Raw genomic sequence first — 17,131 nt, forward strand, 5'->3', positions numbered from 1 at the left:
ACACACACACACACATATATATATATATTTGACAATTTTATATTATTATTTAGTATATAGTATATAGTATTATTAGAATTTACAAATTTGCAAAAGATTATACAGAATAGTCTACTTGGAATAAATTGTGTAAATTTTATTTCTTGATAAACATTCAAAAGTTGAGCAATTAATTTATTTAATGATAGTACCATAAATAACATTTGCTTTTTATATCAGAAAAAAGTATCAAATAAGAAGTATCAAATTAGAAGTCACAAGGCTTTCTTCTTTTTCATGATAATGTGTATATACATGTATACACTCTTCTTCATGTACATACTAAAGTTGCTTTACATACGATTCAATATACTTTGAATTGAACGCAAATTTGTTATTTCTCTTTCGAGTTCTCCACCATTAGGTTTACTAAAGAGAGTTGTTAAACATTTCGAAATAACATCTTGACACTTTGTTATTATCTTTCTCCTGTAGTAAAGGAAATTTTGAATTAGTATCAAATTTAATATTATGACTTTGATTAGCAATTAAAAATAAAAACATTTATTTATTTTTATTTAAATCAAATTATATTTTGTGCGCTTTCTTCTTTTTTGTTTTAAAATGAAATATTTAATATTGTTTAAAATATTTAAAGTCAGATTTAATTTTAAAAATCTGACTTTTGTGTTAGTTCATTTCTAATCTCTGCAATATGAAGTACAAGGAATTATAATCGAGATTATAAAGAATACGCACCTGACAAAATTGTTTGTTACAGTCATGTTTTTTATGAAATGATTTACCAAGTTCGCTGTTGATTCGATCAAGTGAAATTCGTTACCTTCATTTAACCAAATACGGGTATTTTTACCAATCATTCTAAAGACAGACAATTTGAGCATGAAACAAATATTTTGCAATTTTTTCAAAACGCTGAAATTTTGCAATTAATATACTTACTTATCATAAATATCTAAAAGATCTTCCATTGCTACTCCTAATTCCAAAAAAGAAGTTATAATACTAGTATTAGTTACTTTATATTTACATGCCTTCATTTCCAATTGTTTTACTAAAAAATCTAAAACGAAAAAATTAAACAAAATTGAGAGAAATATTAACATAAAATTTTATTATCAATATAAAATCAAATAAATATAAAATATAATTACCAATTGGGAAACAATGCGGTGATCCGATATATTCTTGACCAAGTACTTTAATTTTGCACATTAAAATGGTTATTTTATCCTCATTCGATGGTTCCGTTGCATTTTCTAATTCTATAAACATTAAGCATTCATTAGAAAGTTGAGAAAACTATTGTTAAAATATTATAAATATGCGAACTGTATACCATTATCAATTATATTGGTCCAAATTCCTTTAATTAACATGTCATCTTGATGACCCGAGCAGTGAATAATAGCTAGTTTACATTCCCAAAGTTGTAAAGGCTCTGCATATTCTTCATATAACTGTAATTAATATTGTACATAATAATTTCAGGGAGAAATAAGATTTAAATGAAAAATAATATACTTTTGTCAAAATTACAAACCTGTGTAATATCAAGTAATGAAGAATTTAATCTCAATTTTGCATCTGTAACTATCATCGAATCGAACAGGTTTTGCTGATTACTGATAATCTCAAGTATCTGTTAAACACATTTGAGAAAACAATTATTAATTAATTTAATACATTAAATTTATTTAAATATTAGAACATGAATGGCACATAGAACTTTACAACCTACATTATTTTTTTCTCTTTTTAAAATATTTTTCAATTATTGCATAAGAAAGATTTAAATCGTAAAGTTATAGATGTTCCACTTTGTAAAGTATTGAATTCATAATTAACAGCTTAAAATATGTACCTGCTGTTGCATTCTAGCTACTTCTAATTTATCTTCTAATTCGCGTAAGAAAATTCCAAGGTAAGGAGCATATCCAGTTTGATCGCTTCGCATGCATACAACCGCACGTGCTAAATATTCGACTCTTTTTGAGAGTGATATTTCCGCTCTATAAAAAAAAATGAATATAAATGTTTATATCTTTACCAAAAGATTATATATTACAAGCAATATATATGCATACCCGACTTTGGTAGCCAAAGAATCCAAGATCTTTGCTGCAGCAGCGTGATTCTTGTTTCTTTCATAAAACTGCCAAAGTAATTCAGGCGCATTGACACGATTGAGATAAGTTTCTAATGAAGGTGCAGCAAAAGCAACTAATTCACCGTGAAGCCCTCTGTCTATCATCCAAGTATAAATCGAGGAATGAAGAGTCTCACATGGTGCATGTAGTGCATCGTCTATGATCTCATGTAACTAAAAAAGATATTAATATTATAATACATTTCAAATATGTAAACAAATTTATATTGCATACAATTTCTTTCGCTGGTATTACAACAGCAGTCGATGCTGTTTGTAAAGGAGGTCCTGGTTTGCTCGGTATAGTTGGCGTTAAAGGATTAGAAATGCTCTGGTGATACAAGTGATCTAACATCGTGGTAAATTCCTTATAAATCTCTGAACTATAAATAATGTAAAAATATATTAAATTATTATTTATTGTTATCCATAAAGATATATCCTGTTGTTATATACCGTTTCGTAAAAGCGAGATTTCCTTCTTGATCCTCTATAGGTTCATTATTTTTATAATAATGTGAAGCAGCGTTGTTGGGATCTATCCTTTCTGCACAACAAATACACAATTCAAGTACACCTGTGTAGAACTGGCATGCGACAAATTGTTGACACACTGCATTCAGATTCAATCTCGGTGCTACCTCTTTACAAAGCTGTGTAGATATTCAATAAATGAGTAAAATTAAATATTGTTTTTTATTGCATAGACAATATTATACGTACCATTAAAGCAGACTGAAGATAACATTCTTTATCCTCGGGATTTGTGCAACTCTTTGCTTTCAGGAGAATTTCGTTTGCCTAAATTTACGAAAATGGTCATAATTATTATACTATAATATAATTTCTTATATCATATAAATATTGATAAGTTTATAACTTATTAAAAAAAAGTATTTATGTTACCTTGGAGCAAACAGCATCTTCAGTTCTGTATAAATTAGGACAGATTTCTCTTAATTTTGCACTTACAGAATCCACTGATGCGTTATCCCCAAGATAACTGCAAAATATTAACTATAAATTATTGGAAATTTGTACAAAATTTATAAACTTACCTATCAATCAAATGAACGATGAGTAGAGAAGATATTTCGTGACCTATTAAAATCAAATCTCTGAAGGTGGCTGTAGAAAATTGAGTAATTTGATCCTGAAAGATCAACATTTTGATTTAGCTTGAAAATAAAAAACTAATCATCTTCCAGTAAGCTAAACTAATAAAAAAAAAATTAAATTACTTTTGATAGACAGTTGATGATATTATTTAGCTGATTTTCGCATAATATTTTCCATAAACCCAAAACCTCACATGCATGGGTAATGAAAACTTTTAAAGCGTCCAAGGAATTTCTTTCTTCTACAATTGGTTCTTGAAAATGACTTTGCATCGTTGTTTCAAAACCGTCTGTTAAACCTCTACTTGTGTTTTGTCTGTATATGTATACTTTGTTTTAGTTGACTTCCTAATTAGCTTAATATAATCTAATAAAATCATATCATATATATATATATTATTGTATTAAAAAATCATGTTTTAGAAAATACATACTGTTTTGTGATATGTGTATTTCTGTTTAAGAAAGATCTAAGTGCTTGCAAATGACCTAAGATCCAAGCAATCTGTGTTGCTGGTACTGTACTGGAAATCTGAATAAAATATATTTTATAAGTGTATTAAAATTTCAAAAATAAAAATAATAATATACAATTTGTCTCAGAATAGACAATCGAGGAAATATTTAAAAAAAAATTACATAAAATAATTTTTCTCTAAAATTACTTACCACGTTTTTATTACTTATTGTTTCTTGTTTTATACATCTTACATTCCATATAGGACGAAGTATTCTTCCCACATACAAATACAATCCGCTATGTTTAGCAGAAAAATGTTGCAAACTAATGTCTGTGGTAAGCCCCATTTGCGTAGGTGATCGGAAGGGTTGGACTCTAGAATCGAAAGTTGGCACTCTGGGCGTAGATGTGCGTAAATCTGCTATGTTAAAATGTAAATCAAATATATAAATGAAATATTATATGGATATTTTAATTCTAAGAGAACACAATACTATACCTGGTATGGTAGGGAAACCAGAATGCATATCAATCGGAGCACATATTCCTGCTATTCTTTGACCACCATATAGGAAGAATGCGCGAGTTGCCCATTCCGACAACTACAACATAAAAAATGTTTATTGTTATTAATAATACATAGTATATATAGTATAAAACAAAATTAACAATATAAATTAAAAAATATAAATAAAATTTAAAGATGATAACATGTGTTTCGTGTGAAAGAAAATTCATAATTAACGGATCCCAAGTATCGATCTCGATTATTCCCATATTTCTCTTTATAAGAGGAGATTGATGACAGTAATTTGCACAGTTAAAAAAGATGTAGATTCTAGAATTAAGCTAAGGATCTAAAGGAGGGGGAGTTTGAGCAATCTCATAAGATTCACTACAATAAATTTAGTATTGGGACTAATAAACTAACAGAGCAACTTTTGGATGGAGCAATTTCAAATTCAGATAATATAGTTCCACTCGCTTAAAGTAAAATTTGATAAATATATATAAAAATATATCATTACTTGAGCATTTTGAGAACTCTCAAGTGTTGCCAAAATTAGGCATGTAGCACAAGCTTGTTCCAAGGATTGTGTTTGAAAATATGCGCGTACTACTTCAGTATCAGGGCCACGTTGTTCTAAGAGAACTTGTTTCAGTATATCTACAGGACGGATTTGCATTAAGATTATCGCTCCCTGTGACAAAATAAATATAATAATAATAACCAATATATGTGCATGTATCATATAGATATGATAAAAATATATCATATATATACCTGTGCTGTTAAGAATATAAATTTCCTTGGTGGTTCCATATGTTGGCGCACTAATAGAGGAGGTTCACCCTGAGCACTACTTTGCTTTTCTATGTGTATAGCTGAATCTCTTATGATTTCCTCCATAGCCCAAGCTGGACTATCAAGAGGCAAAATACTTTGAGTTTCAGCCAAGTAATTTGTGAATGGATAAGCATCGTTACTCAAACACCATGCTGTTTCCGTATCACCACCGCAAACAAGAAAAAGGGTCCCTATAAGATATTTTACATAATGCAATGATTAATTAAATTATATTCAAATCGAATGTGTTATTCAAGATATATTATAAAAAAATAAATTACCCTTTCGATAATAGGCCATTTGTACTTTTCGTGGTCTCATTACTGGAGCATTTGCAGCATAGCCTGGTGGTAGCCTAACATGTATCAATTGTAAACCTTGTGGTCTACTCGACGGATTTGAAATTGAAGTGCAACTGAAGTAAAAACGAGTTCCTGTTGCCGCAACAACAACCAAATTCAAATGTATCGATTCGGATTCCATTATGGCTGATATGCTTACAAGAGGTCGAAAATTGTTACTATCCAGAGTTCTGGAAAAAATAAGTTTTAATAATTCTATTTATGTTAGTTATTATATAATTCTATTTGTGTTAGTTATTATATAAGTACTCTCTGTATATTAAGTATATGTAACATTAATAAAAGATTACTAACTTAACAACATGAACAGTATTTTGAACCAAAGAAGCTTGAGATAATGAAGTGATTTTAGATGCGCCACCATTATCAATATCCCAAACCGTAATTGTGCCTCTATCACCCAAAGTATACAAAATATTACGCGAATCATCCACAGATATTTGTATTATAGCTTCTTCCTCTGACAGTGCCATAGTGACAAATGATGGCACTAGAAATGATAATGGACCTTCTGAATGATTAACTTTTTTACAACGTTTGCCGAACCAGCTGCTCTCTGCCTATATGCGAAAAAATTCATTGATACAGAACAATAAAATGAACTTAAAAAATAAAACTAAGAATAAAATCTGTTTTAAACTGGTAAAGATTTTTAACCTGATAATATATTTCAAAAAGTGATCCATTTCTACCACCAAGAAATATTCTGCCACTATTAGTATTAGCAATTGTAGTAATTCCTATTCCATCAGTAGTAACAGTAAAGATCGGTTCTGGAACTAACTGCATTTCTGTGGATATATATGAAAAAAAAGATTAAATTTAATTAAAGAATAATTCTTAATAAACACAAATAAACAGAATTGTTATAAATTATTACCTCCTCCAGCATCGGGTATTGTCACACCAAGAATAGTTATTTCTACCGTTGTTGTAAGAATTAACAAGTATTTCACATAGCTCTGAAAGATTCCTGCCTTGGGTTTTACTAAGCCTACGCTTATAATAGTTTCATTTAAACCATCAAAGTAAGCAACATCAGATCTATACAATTTTAGAGCAAAAAAAATTTAAATATTTTAGTTTCATGTATATAAATTTATAAATTCATATTTATAAAATTCAAAATATTAATACTTACTCATTTTCATATGACCACAGATAAATATCACTATCAATTGTAAGCCATGCTTTTGAAATCTCTGTGAAAAGACCCATCATACAATGACATTGCATATCTACAATTTTATTAAGGATTAAATATATTTAATAATCATAAAACAGTTATAATGATTTAGACTTTATGTAAAAATAGCCGAGTCATAATTGATAAGTCTCATCCCATATTTCAGATCCATCCCATGTAATGAGAAGTTGATTAGAAATTTGAAGGTGGTAAGTAAAAAGGAATATTATTGGAATTGGAATTTCAAAATGGGCTATAATTCATATCATACTCCTTACTTATAACTTTTAACTTTTCAATCAATTTATACTATAAATATTATTATAGTTTACAACTAAGAACAATTGATACATAATAAAGTATTTATTTTTACTATTTTTTAGAAAGGATACGGCCAAAGTGTTCCATGACTTCAGAAGGCAAAGGAATTTTATTAAGCATCTTCATTTGATTAATATTTGTTAAAGTCATTGATGCACCATTTAAATTAGGATAGTCATGATCATCGAGACCACTAACAGTTGGTCCACCTATGGAGAATATATTAATTATAATTGTTAATTATAATTATAATCCTTCACAATTATATTTATAATATTAATGTACTAATTCTTTATGTAACCAATGTATAATTTACCTTGCACATTATATCGCATAAGATTAATTAAAGATGGAAAATTGCTATCTGCAATAATATGTTTATCTACCATTTTTCCAGCCATCTCTAACGAGTCTAAATGCATTTTTAAAGGCTCCATTTCTGTAAGCGTCATATTCCTCATTTTCTAAAAATATTACTAGAAAAAGACAAGATATATGAATATGTAAATATTTGCAAATTAATTTTAAGTTACAATATCATATAGATCTTAAAAACCTTAAGAGATAAATTTTTCCTTAATAAATTTTTCTTTTATAGCTATTTTGATATCAAGAAAACCATTCAATACTTTTAATACACAAAAAAACAAAATAATTTAATTTAAAAATTACGAAAATAAGACAACGTATTAAAATTATAGGTTAAATCTGAATGTGTATCTTTTATTGAAATTATTAGAATGTAAAGTTTTTGAAAAGTTTTAGAATGATATAAGATAAATTGACATAATTACATATTTGATACTGTATTTGTATGATCTTGCTATAATTCGATGTAAGCAAAAAAACTTCAAGTGTAACTCTAATCAATTAACCTCCAAGTTCTCCAACTACACTCCACAACGCTCATTCGCGCCAGACCGGCACCGGCAATACCGATAGTGACATGGCGTAGGCAGCGCGCGTCAAGCTGTAAAAAATTTACTAGATTTAGACACAACAGAGATACCAATAGCGTCAGGGCCATTGACTCAGTGGCAGAACGAAAGTCTACCAACATGGAGAAGAGAACAGAGGGGGGAAGCCTGGGATCGAGACGAGGAGTGTTCTGATATTTTTCTGTCATCAATTGTTTACAAAATACAATATATTCCAGCATATTCGAATCAAGTCAACAATATTTGCTAATATATGTGCATGCGAAAATGTAGGTCTGTTCTTTTTGGCTATACTTTTGCACCAGTTCATCTTTTTTCTTTTTTTTTTCAGGCAGAAAGAAGAAGAAAGATGAACTGGTACAAAAATTCAGGTAAAAAGAACAAAAACACTCCTAAACTTTGATAAACCCGTGCTCATTAGAATGTATAATCTTATTTGTAGATATTTATGTTTTGAGATAGTTTTTACAAAAATCCTGATATTCGAATGAGATTTTCTATATAGATATGTTTAGTTAACCAGGAAGAGCAATAAATTTTATTATAAATTTTGTAGAAGATAAAGACGAAGATAAGATAAAGAAAGAGAGATATAGGAAGATGGAAAAGGAGTTGAAGTTGAAAAGGAGATTTACATAAGCTAAAAGAACTACAGAAATCGAAATTTTTTGTATAATATAATATTGTATTTAAAAAGTTATTATTCATTTTCTATTACAGCCTTATAAAGAGTAAATTTATATAATCAATAATGACATAAAATTATACATGTTTAATAAATAAAATTGATAAGATAATGATGAGGATGATTATAAAATGACATTTATAAAAAATGATATAACAATTATAGTTTGATTTTATTAAAAAAATATATCAAAATTTTTGAAAAAATATTGATAAAGAGATCTAGCAGTATCGTTATCCAAATAATTGTTACGAGCATAATTCCTATATACATGCAAATTAATAAAGACATACCCACATTTTATTCAAGAAACATCCTGAAAATATTCTTAGGACATTTAAAGGACATAATACTATATCTTCCAAATGTCTTCAGAATATCCTTGGAAGTTCATATTGTATGGGTAATTAACAAATATATCCTATTCAAATACATCTGCCTAAAAAAAAAAAAGAAAGAAAATGAAAACTCTTTATTTCATAGAAAATAGATGTCAAAAATATTTCCAACTTATCCATTCAATTTATGTTCTCAGACTCGCCGTTGCTGTTACTACTGTTAGTTAAAGAGGAATGTCTAGTCAGTTGTGGCAATTCAAAATGCCATTTTGAATCTTTATCTGTATTAAAATCAACTACTTCATAATTCTGCAAAGGAGGTCTTGCTTTAATTCCTAATGTTGTAGGTCGCTTCATGGGGTCCTCATCTAACATCATTTTGAGCAGATCATACTGCAAAAGAGATATATTTATATATATTCTACATAATAATTTCAATTAAAACATTATGTATATATACATATATACATATATATATATATGTAATATATGAGATAATATATGATTGATGTATTCTTTTAATTTCTTTACCTCAGCAGGATAGTTCTTCGAAAAATCTTTCGGAAAAATGGATTTTTTTAGATTTGATAACGTTGCTATTCTCTCCATGTCAGTAGAAAATGGTATAAGGAGTTCAAAAAAAATTATTCCTAAGGAATAAATATCTACTTTGTAGTTGTAAGTTTTTTGGCCATTCATTTGTTCAGGTGACATATATAAGTGCGTGCCAACACATGCAGTATGCACATTGTTCTTTAAAGAAACATTCTCATATTCAGCTGCAGGTGTATGAGTCCTATCACATCCGTCAATCATCGCAGTGACGAGTCCAAAATCGCCGATCTTTATCTTACCGTCAAGAGCAAAAAATATATTCGATGGCTAAAAAACAATTTTTTTTTATTACAAAATAAAATATAAAATAGAGTTTTATTATCCATATTTTAAGACGGTACCTTTAAATCTCGATGAATTAATCCTTGCAAATGTACATACTCTACAGCATCCACTATTTGTTGGAAGATATTTAATATCTGATTAAAATCTCTTTCTGATGTGTGCTGCTTTAACCACTCTCTCAAACTGAGTCTTTGGCACAACTGCATCTGTATGTATAGGAACATTTTCGCAGACTTCTTGGTATTTGGCTTTTTCTTTAAATCTAAGGAAAACGGTTTTTGGGGTTTGCGTTTTTTTTTCTCTTTTGCAATATCATCAGTTTCTTCAAACACAATACTTTCAGAATAATCGGTTTCATTATTATAGGATAATTCTTTTTCAGTTATATTACTCGAAATGGATAAATCCGAATTCTCAGTACTATAAGTATCAATGCAAATCGAATTATTATCATATTGCTTCTCGTTTGATCTTTCAAATATAATGTATGAATCATCGTTTGCCACTTTATTTAATTCGAAAGCTTCACAAGCACTTTCTACAGAAGATTGATCAGTTTGTGAAACATCAATGTACACAGAATGATTAAGTTTTGTCTCGGTTTGAGTTATTTCCGACGAGAGAAAATCAGTGGAACATTTTAGTTTATCAATCCATTGTTGATCGTGCTCTTCTTGCCATCCACTAGGAGGACACTCTAACCAAGCATAATAGTACCTTACAATATTAAGGTGTTCCAATTTAGCTAATGCTCTTACTTCTCTCGTGACGCGATCTCTTGAATCTTCGCTGTAATAGTATTTTATAAATAAAATTCTTATTTAAAGTTTTATTGTTATAATCATATTTATATTATAAGTGCAACTAGACGCTATAATTGATTACTTTATAAATTTAGAAGTCTTAATAAACTGCATTATAAAAATCCTGATAAATTTGCATTTTTTAAATTTATATAAAATTAAGCATTAATATAATATAAATATTAATAAAATAAAAGGATGAAAAATAATCATTCTTTTAAATGTTATCCTTTAGTTTAGAAACCTTATAAGTCTTTATAAGACTGAAAAAGAAGAGAATAAAGAAGAGAAGAAATAATTAAGTACTAACTTGTTCGACAATGCAATTCTTTTAATCGCATAATTGCAATCATCAATTTTATTTTTGACTTCAAAAACCACGCCATACCCTCCTTTTCCCAAGCAATCAACTAGCTCATAATCCATTAAGAAACGTGAATAAAAATTGTCACCATTATTATCAGTTGTATCACTTATTTTGGTTTCTATATGTCTTTCAACTATTAGAGGCTGAAACATGATTCATTTAATTTAAAATAAAATATAAAATCAAAATAGCTAAATAAGAAAATAAAAAATATGAATAATTATACAGTTTATTTATTTACTTACTGCAGGTATGGCATCTTTAGTAGCGACTGTCGTTACATTAAAGAAACGTTGTGTCAACATAAAATTCAATAAAAAAGCAGTTGTAATCGAAATTACTAAAATCTCTTTCCTAGTAACAAAAAAAGTTAAACTTAAATAATATATTTCATATTTTACATAAATATGATTATAATTAAGAACTTACCACCAATCCCAAATAGACATCACAACTTTAGTAGGTATAATATTTTCCTCTTCGACATAATTTTGCATAGATTTTTCCATGCTAGTGATAAGTAGAATATCAGAATTGCTATGATTACATTGCTTATTAGTTACTTGATCCGTTGAATATAAGTAAAATCCATTACCTACAAAAAAATAAATTCACAATTATAAATTATATAGTTACTCTATTTTATATTATAGTTACTCTACTTTATACTATGACCATTTTTATAATTAGCAATGAAAATATTGGCATGTATTAATTGTTCAAATATTACCATTAATATATTCTGAACTATATAATACAGACAATGCAATTGCATTCTGTGCTTCATTTATTTTAATGGAATCTTCATCGTTATCTTTATTCGGTAAAGTATTTACAACAGCAGTTACTGGAATTTTTTAAAAGTATTAATAATAAATGTTAACTTTGCAAATATACAATAAAATAAATTAAAAAGATACAATACAATAAAATAAATTAAAAAGCTTACTAGCTGCTGGATATGGCTGCCATGGATATTTTACATATTGAACATACTTAGATTCTAACAAATTTTTATTATTGTAATTTTCTTGCACATATAATTGTCTTTCATGCATGCCTAGATATAAACCTGGCCTAATTGCAGAATATTCTGATCCCCAGACCCATTGAGAGGTATCGAATAAATCAATTTTTTCCAAAGGTCCTGAAGAAACGTCTCCACGCCATATTGCAACAATTGGAGAATCAAACTAATAAAAATAATAACTTTTATTATTTTGCATATTAAATATTATAATTGTTATACTAACCTTATATTGCCATAATGTAACTTTAGGATTACTTTTATCAACAGCCCAAATCAAACCTTCTGGAATAACTGCTTTAATTTCTATATTTAGAGCAATGTCTTCATTGGAACAAGAAACAGGAGATTTTAATTTTAATTCGTACTGTCCAACGCTAAAGTTCCATCTTTAAACAAATGATGTTTTTTAGTATATTTGGTACCTTATTTTTTTAAATATAAATAGAACTGGAATAAATGTTAGTTCACCTTTCACTACCTGCACGATCTTCTATCGCTCGCACAGTTTGTTGAAAACGTTGAATAATAAGTATATCTTCTTCTACATATTCTTGACTATCTGTGTTATTTTTGCATTCAGAAACACCAGAAACACATTTATATTTTATTTCTCCTGTATTGGCGAATACACCTATTTTACAGAAAATATTATTTTCTAAATAGTATTAACATTTTTAAGTAAAAAATATAAAATAGTTCTTTAAAAAAATTTTCTAATTTTAGCATTATAAATTTTTATACCTAAGTTTTAAATTAAAATTCTGTTTAAAAACTGTTTTAATTTATTTAAATAAAATTTAGTTATCTGTTAGAAGCTTCTTTTAATCAGCCTGTCATCTAGATGCTTGATATTTATTATAAAAATAAATAACACACAATCTAAAAAAAAAAAATCTACTAAAACCTACCATAAGAATGAAGTTCTTTGCCGCCAGCGTAGACTAAATCATCAGAAAAACGAAGTGATAAATGTAATAATTGATCTGCAGTTATTGGCATTGTTTCCAAATTTTCTCCATCAAATTTATATAATTGTCCACTCAAAGACGGGATTAAACGTACCCATTGTCCATTATTGTTAAGCTATAAATTAATACTTTGTGTTAACACTTTATCTCAAATAATAATATGTTATCTAGAAGTCATAGTTATTTATATAATAATATCAAGCATTGAAAGATAAAGAAAGCTCATAGACACTTTCTTACTTCTGTGTCATGAATACTAGATGATAACATTGGTCCATTGTTAAAATCAATAGTCCACTGTTTTTTACCATAGTTGCTAGCATTGAGGGCTGATATATTTCCATCCAATGTACTGACAAATATCAAACTGGTGAAACAAAATACTATTAATAAGCAAGATTCAGATATATCAAACATATAATTAATATTTCGTTATTTAATTCTAACTTTTAAGTCATATATTGGTTGTTCCTTTGTCAATCGTATCTTTTAAGCCATAGAAATTTCTAGACTTTGCATCCATTGTAGCTATACAGTAGTCGTGATACTTAAAATGAAATATAGATAGATATATATTTATGTGATGTTTGACGAAAGTAAGCAAGAAGTTTTAGTGCAATTTAATACAACAATAAAGGACAAGCTCCAAAAGTATGTGTTCTTTGTATACACAGGGATATAATGTGCCTTCCAATAAGTGACACAGTGCAACACAGTGATCATGTATCTTTATTTAACATTGGCAAATAACAAGGATGTAATGATCCATTGTGTCACACCATATCACTTATGTGATTGTTAGAAGGTTGTTAGAAGGCTTGTTAGAAGGTACACATAAATGCTTAGTTATAAATCTGTTCTTTTTAGCTACACTTTTGCACCAGTTCATTTTTCTTCCTCTTGTTTTCTCCTGGAGAGAAAAGGAAGAAAAATGAATTGGTGCAAAAATTCAGCTAAAAAACAGGCCTCATGTATTTTCATGCTTTCTCAGCTTTGTGCCTACTTCTCATTCATTCTTATGTCTTCTTTGATATGCACGCAACTTCAGATGGCTAGACATTTATGTGTGTATATACATTTTATTTTTATATGCTAGAAATTTTTAAGGCTTTCTCAAAGACAGTTTTGGTAGAAGATTAACAGGTGTCTAATAAAATTTTCGTTCGACTTCTTCATTCAGATTTTATGGTTATGTACAAGATAATCATGCAGGACACTTTGGAAGATGACAAATGTGGAAAAAAATGTTCGTTTCAAAAACATCACTCTACTTAATGAAAAGGAAAAAGAATCGAAATCAATCACCTGCGTGTATCCTTAAAATGTTGATCGCAGGATTTCAGCAGCAAAGCATCCTCAGCGAAGACGAGGGAACAAACAATCGTGATTGTCACCAAACAATAGAAACATATTTGTTGCCATAAATGAGACATCTTATCTGCGAGACTGAATGCCGTTCGTATGTGGCATTCTGTCGTACCGAGTTTTAATCAGTTTTACTGCGACGGATTATTGCAAGTCGATTGACGCACACCTAACGTTGCACATCTAACCAACACACATCGGATGACTATGGTTAGTCTTTGACTACAAATGCTTTGAAGTATTTGATGGACCAATTAGAAAAAAAAATTTTATAAATTAACCAATCAAAAATTGCTTTAAAGCATTTGTAGCATCGCATTGATGTACCCAAACTGATGACCACCGTCAATATCGATGATATGACGATGTTTGAAACTGTACGCAATACGCGTTGGCACGCGTTGGTTATGCAATGTGCGTACGTTATAACATATTTTCACAATTATGTCCCTTTAATTTCTACTAAATATATGAATTTTAATCTCGGTTTAGTTTACTCTATAAAGTTTTTTCAACTTTTAGAATTAGAAAAAAATAAAAAGTAATTAAAAATTTATTTTAGAATTGGACATTAGTCATCGTTACGTATTACGTGTATATAAACATATGTTATATCAGCTATACTATCAGAAAAAAAATATTGCTTGCAAAACAAAAAAATAAGAATAAAAAGTATTTATTGGATAATTGGATAATTAAATTTACATGTAGATCTGAAAATACATCTGATTATTATTTATATAGTGATTTAAAACGAAATGTTTAGAATAATAACTTTCTTTTTCGTAAATTTAATAACATAAATAACATAAATTTTTCTTTCTGAATCAAGTTTTTAATTATTTACTTGCAATTATTTATATTATTTATAAATTTAATATAATGTTCTCATACAATTTTAAAAGTTTTCCATTATAAGATATAAAAATATTTTATTCCTTTCTTGCCAATGTAAGCTGAATGTAAATAAATCATATAAAAATATAAAGTATTATTCTTTATTTTAACACATTAAATTGTAATAATTAATTATTGTTATTTTTATAAATTACTTATTTATATATTATTGTTTATTTTTATTAAATGTGATAACAATAAATATAAAAATAAATAAATGTTAGCTCAAAAAGTACTGTACCTGTATTGCGTCTCTTTATACGAGTTTATCAAGAGTAATCACGTGGTTGATGACACCACGCAGGCGTACAGAAAATCCCGCCAAAAAGATTTATCCCACCACTTGTTCTCGTCCAATGACGATGATGACACGTATCAAAGATGCGTTGTAATAGCCAATCGCCGAGCGACTTTCGATCACCTGATTTTTCTTTCTGGTCTGTTCAAATTATTTGAAATCTCAAAAAATATTGGGTCATCTAAAAAGTATCCGCGGTTTTTTGTCACTAGATAATGTTGATGGTCAACACATCTAGGTACATTTAAAGTTGAAAGAATAAAAAAGAAGGGAATAAATTGTAGAAAATGTAATAATTTGTTGTATATTATTTTACTGATTACACTTTTTTTATTTCTTTTAAATCTATTCTTCTATTAATTTATTGTAACTTTGTAACAATTAATCATGATCTTCATCAGGATTTACAGAAAAAAAGATTATCGTAGACAAAATCGCCTTTACGGAGTTAAGTTATTGGAGTGTCGAGAATTGAAACTTAACTCGAAATTCAAAATTGGTTCACTTTTAGGTTGAATCAAGATTAAAGTTTATCTACATTGATGGAAACGGACATTAGCGAAGTCTCCTTAGGTCGGAATCAGAGTCGGTTTCACCAATGCCGATCAAGTTTAATTATGATTAACTGTCAACCACAACATTGGTCAATTCTACTAAACAGCAAACGCGATTGGTCAGTTAACGTCCGATTATGTAACGCGTGAAACTGGCCCTCAGACTATGTATTGAAGATTGAGATTGAAGATTAAAGATTGAAATTTCATCAATGAAGACAAAGAAATTTTGACTCCTTTTGTTCTGACTGAACAAACTTCAATCTTTCAGTCTTCAATCTCATTCTTTAATGCGTAGTCTGATTCCGACCTTATGTTTCCTGCACACTGGAAATGAGACGCGGTAACCAATGCACACATTAGGAGCTGTAAGCTTATTGGCTATCGCACTACTTTTTGTCGCGCGGCAAGCGTTTCCACGTCCAGTGTAGAACCATTAGGGTGCGATTACATGGAGCGCGGAAATGCGGAAGACAAAATTAACTAAATTTTACTAAATTGTTTTTCAGCGCGTTCTGATCCACTTATTTTTATCTCCTAATATTACATGGAGCGCAAATCTACCTCATAATCATTCCACCATGGTGAATGGTCTATCTTCCTAGTGCAGACGAGCAGTAATGCATCCTAATAATTCTGATTGGTTCTTCTTCTTTTTCTTCTTCTTCTTTATTCCCTTGCTTGGTTTTTCCGAAATCCGATCCAAGAAAATTCTGATGATCCTTTATTACTTTTATGAGATTCCATTTTCCGAAATTTCAACTGTTATGGGACAGTTTACAGCATTCTAACTCGGTCGTAAAAGAAGAGACCAATGTATTCGCTGTTCCACTGCTGTCGGTTTAACATCACCGGACTACAACGATAGATGGCACTACGATGAAAATTTTCAGTCGCCTGCGTAAAGCAGAGATCGAGCGAAAATCATCAACCTCAGCTTCGTGACTTCGTCGGAGAGATGTCAGAGGCTCTGTAACATTCACTGATATTCACGTTTACTCGGTGATTGCAGTCCATATTTTTACGTACGAGATACGCGAGATT

The 17,131-nt window shown here is 29.0% G+C and overlaps 2 protein-coding genes and 1 long non-coding RNA gene across 8 annotated transcripts; 1 reads left to right on the forward strand and 2 right to left on the reverse strand.

Moving 5' to 3' along the window:
* Positions 1 to 112: 112 nt before the first annotated feature.
* On the reverse strand, positions 113 to 7,939 carry Nup154 (nuclear pore complex protein Nup154). 3 transcript variants are annotated; one of them, XM_011059316.2, is made up of 27 exons: positions 7,820 to 7,939; positions 7,261 to 7,420; positions 7,016 to 7,153; positions 6,579 to 6,675; positions 6,318 to 6,481; positions 6,095 to 6,228; positions 5,732 to 5,997; positions 5,357 to 5,607; positions 5,013 to 5,266; positions 4,756 to 4,929; positions 4,227 to 4,329; positions 3,937 to 4,148; positions 3,702 to 3,799; positions 3,391 to 3,583; positions 3,208 to 3,302; positions 3,056 to 3,152; positions 2,873 to 2,950; positions 2,606 to 2,802; positions 2,385 to 2,532; positions 2,088 to 2,323; positions 1,865 to 2,012; positions 1,544 to 1,642; positions 1,340 to 1,460; positions 1,155 to 1,265; positions 943 to 1,063; positions 739 to 861; positions 113 to 468 (listed from the first exon to the last, which is right to left on the reverse strand). In XM_011059316.2, exons 2-27 carry the CDS (start codon positions 7,403 to 7,405, stop codon positions 333 to 335), a joined length of 3,939 nt encoding a protein of 1,312 aa, XP_011057618.1. In that variant the 5' UTR covers positions 7,406 to 7,420; positions 7,820 to 7,939; the 3' UTR covers positions 113 to 332. The 3 variants fall into 3 exon arrangements, with proteins under 3 accessions (XP_011057618.1, XP_011057619.1, XP_011057617.1); XM_011059317.2 differs by having other exon boundaries at positions 3,937 to 4,145; positions 7,739 to 7,863; XM_011059315.2 differs by having other exon boundaries at positions 7,739 to 7,863.
* A 71-nt stretch (positions 7,940 to 8,010) lies between these two features.
* LOC147909839 (uncharacterized) lies at positions 8,011 to 8,493 on the forward strand. Its single transcript, XR_015545110.1, has 3 exons — positions 8,011 to 8,151; positions 8,214 to 8,253; positions 8,439 to 8,493. It is a non-coding gene; the product is annotated as an uncharacterized LOC147909839 (long non-coding RNA).
* A 530-nt stretch (positions 8,494 to 9,023) lies between these two features.
* Positions 9,024 to 16,891, reverse strand: LOC105147935 (pancreatic eIF-2alpha kinase). Of its 4 annotated transcripts, XM_087406244.1 has the most exons (15): positions 16,652 to 16,891; positions 15,477 to 15,674; positions 14,279 to 14,521; positions 13,214 to 13,340; positions 12,914 to 13,088; positions 12,474 to 12,636; positions 12,229 to 12,391; positions 11,925 to 12,168; positions 11,706 to 11,822; positions 11,405 to 11,570; positions 11,221 to 11,329; positions 10,919 to 11,118; positions 9,862 to 10,594; positions 9,437 to 9,787; positions 9,024 to 9,298 (listed from the first exon to the last, which is right to left on the reverse strand). In XM_087406244.1, exons 3-15 carry the CDS (start codon positions 14,404 to 14,406, stop codon positions 9,086 to 9,088), a joined length of 2,889 nt encoding a protein of 962 aa, XP_087262370.1. In that variant the 5' UTR covers positions 14,407 to 14,521; positions 15,477 to 15,674; positions 16,652 to 16,891; the 3' UTR covers positions 9,024 to 9,085. The 4 variants fall into 4 exon arrangements, with proteins under 4 accessions (XP_087262370.1, XP_087262371.1, XP_087262372.1 ...); XM_087406245.1 differs by lacking the exons at positions 15,477 to 15,674; positions 16,652 to 16,891 and adding an exon at positions 14,666 to 15,031; XM_087406246.1 differs by lacking the exons at positions 15,477 to 15,674; positions 16,652 to 16,891 and adding an exon at positions 13,421 to 13,520 and having other exon boundaries at positions 14,279 to 14,415.
* Positions 16,892 to 17,131: the final 240 nt, after the last annotated feature.

Source organism: Acromyrmex echinatior, chromosome 5 (genome assembly GCF_024713525.1).
Source record: "Acromyrmex echinatior isolate Ae372 chromosome 5, ASM2471352v2, whole genome shotgun sequence".
Lineage (NCBI taxonomy): Eukaryota > Metazoa > Arthropoda > Insecta > Hymenoptera > Formicidae > Acromyrmex > Acromyrmex echinatior.

Bases quoted from the DNA above. Each gene is read 5' to 3' on its own strand.
- LOC105147935 (XM_087406244.1), bottom strand. From the start codon at position 14,406: ATGTCTCATTTATGGCAACAAATATGTTTCTATTGTTTGGTGACAATC. The intron at 11,823-11,924 runs GTAAGCTTTTTA...AAAAAATTCCAG, and splicing joins GCAGCCATATCCAGCAGCTA to TAACTGCTGTTGTAAATACT. The intron at 11,119-11,220 runs GTAAGTAAATAA...ATCATGTTTCAG, and splicing joins CTAAAGATGCCATACCTGCA to CCTCTAATAGTTGAAAGACA.
- Nup154 (XM_011059316.2), bottom strand. From the start codon at position 7,405: ATGAGGAATATGACGCTTACAGAAATGGAGCCTTTAAAAATGCATTTA. The intron at 6,676-7,015 runs GTATCCTTTCTA...ATAAAATTGTAG, and splicing joins AGTCATGGAACACTTTGGCC to ATATGCAATGTCATTGTATG. The intron at 4,330-4,755 runs GTAATGATATAT...TTTATGTTGTAG, and splicing joins AGAGTTCTCAAAATGCTCAA to TTGTCGGAATGGGCAACTCG.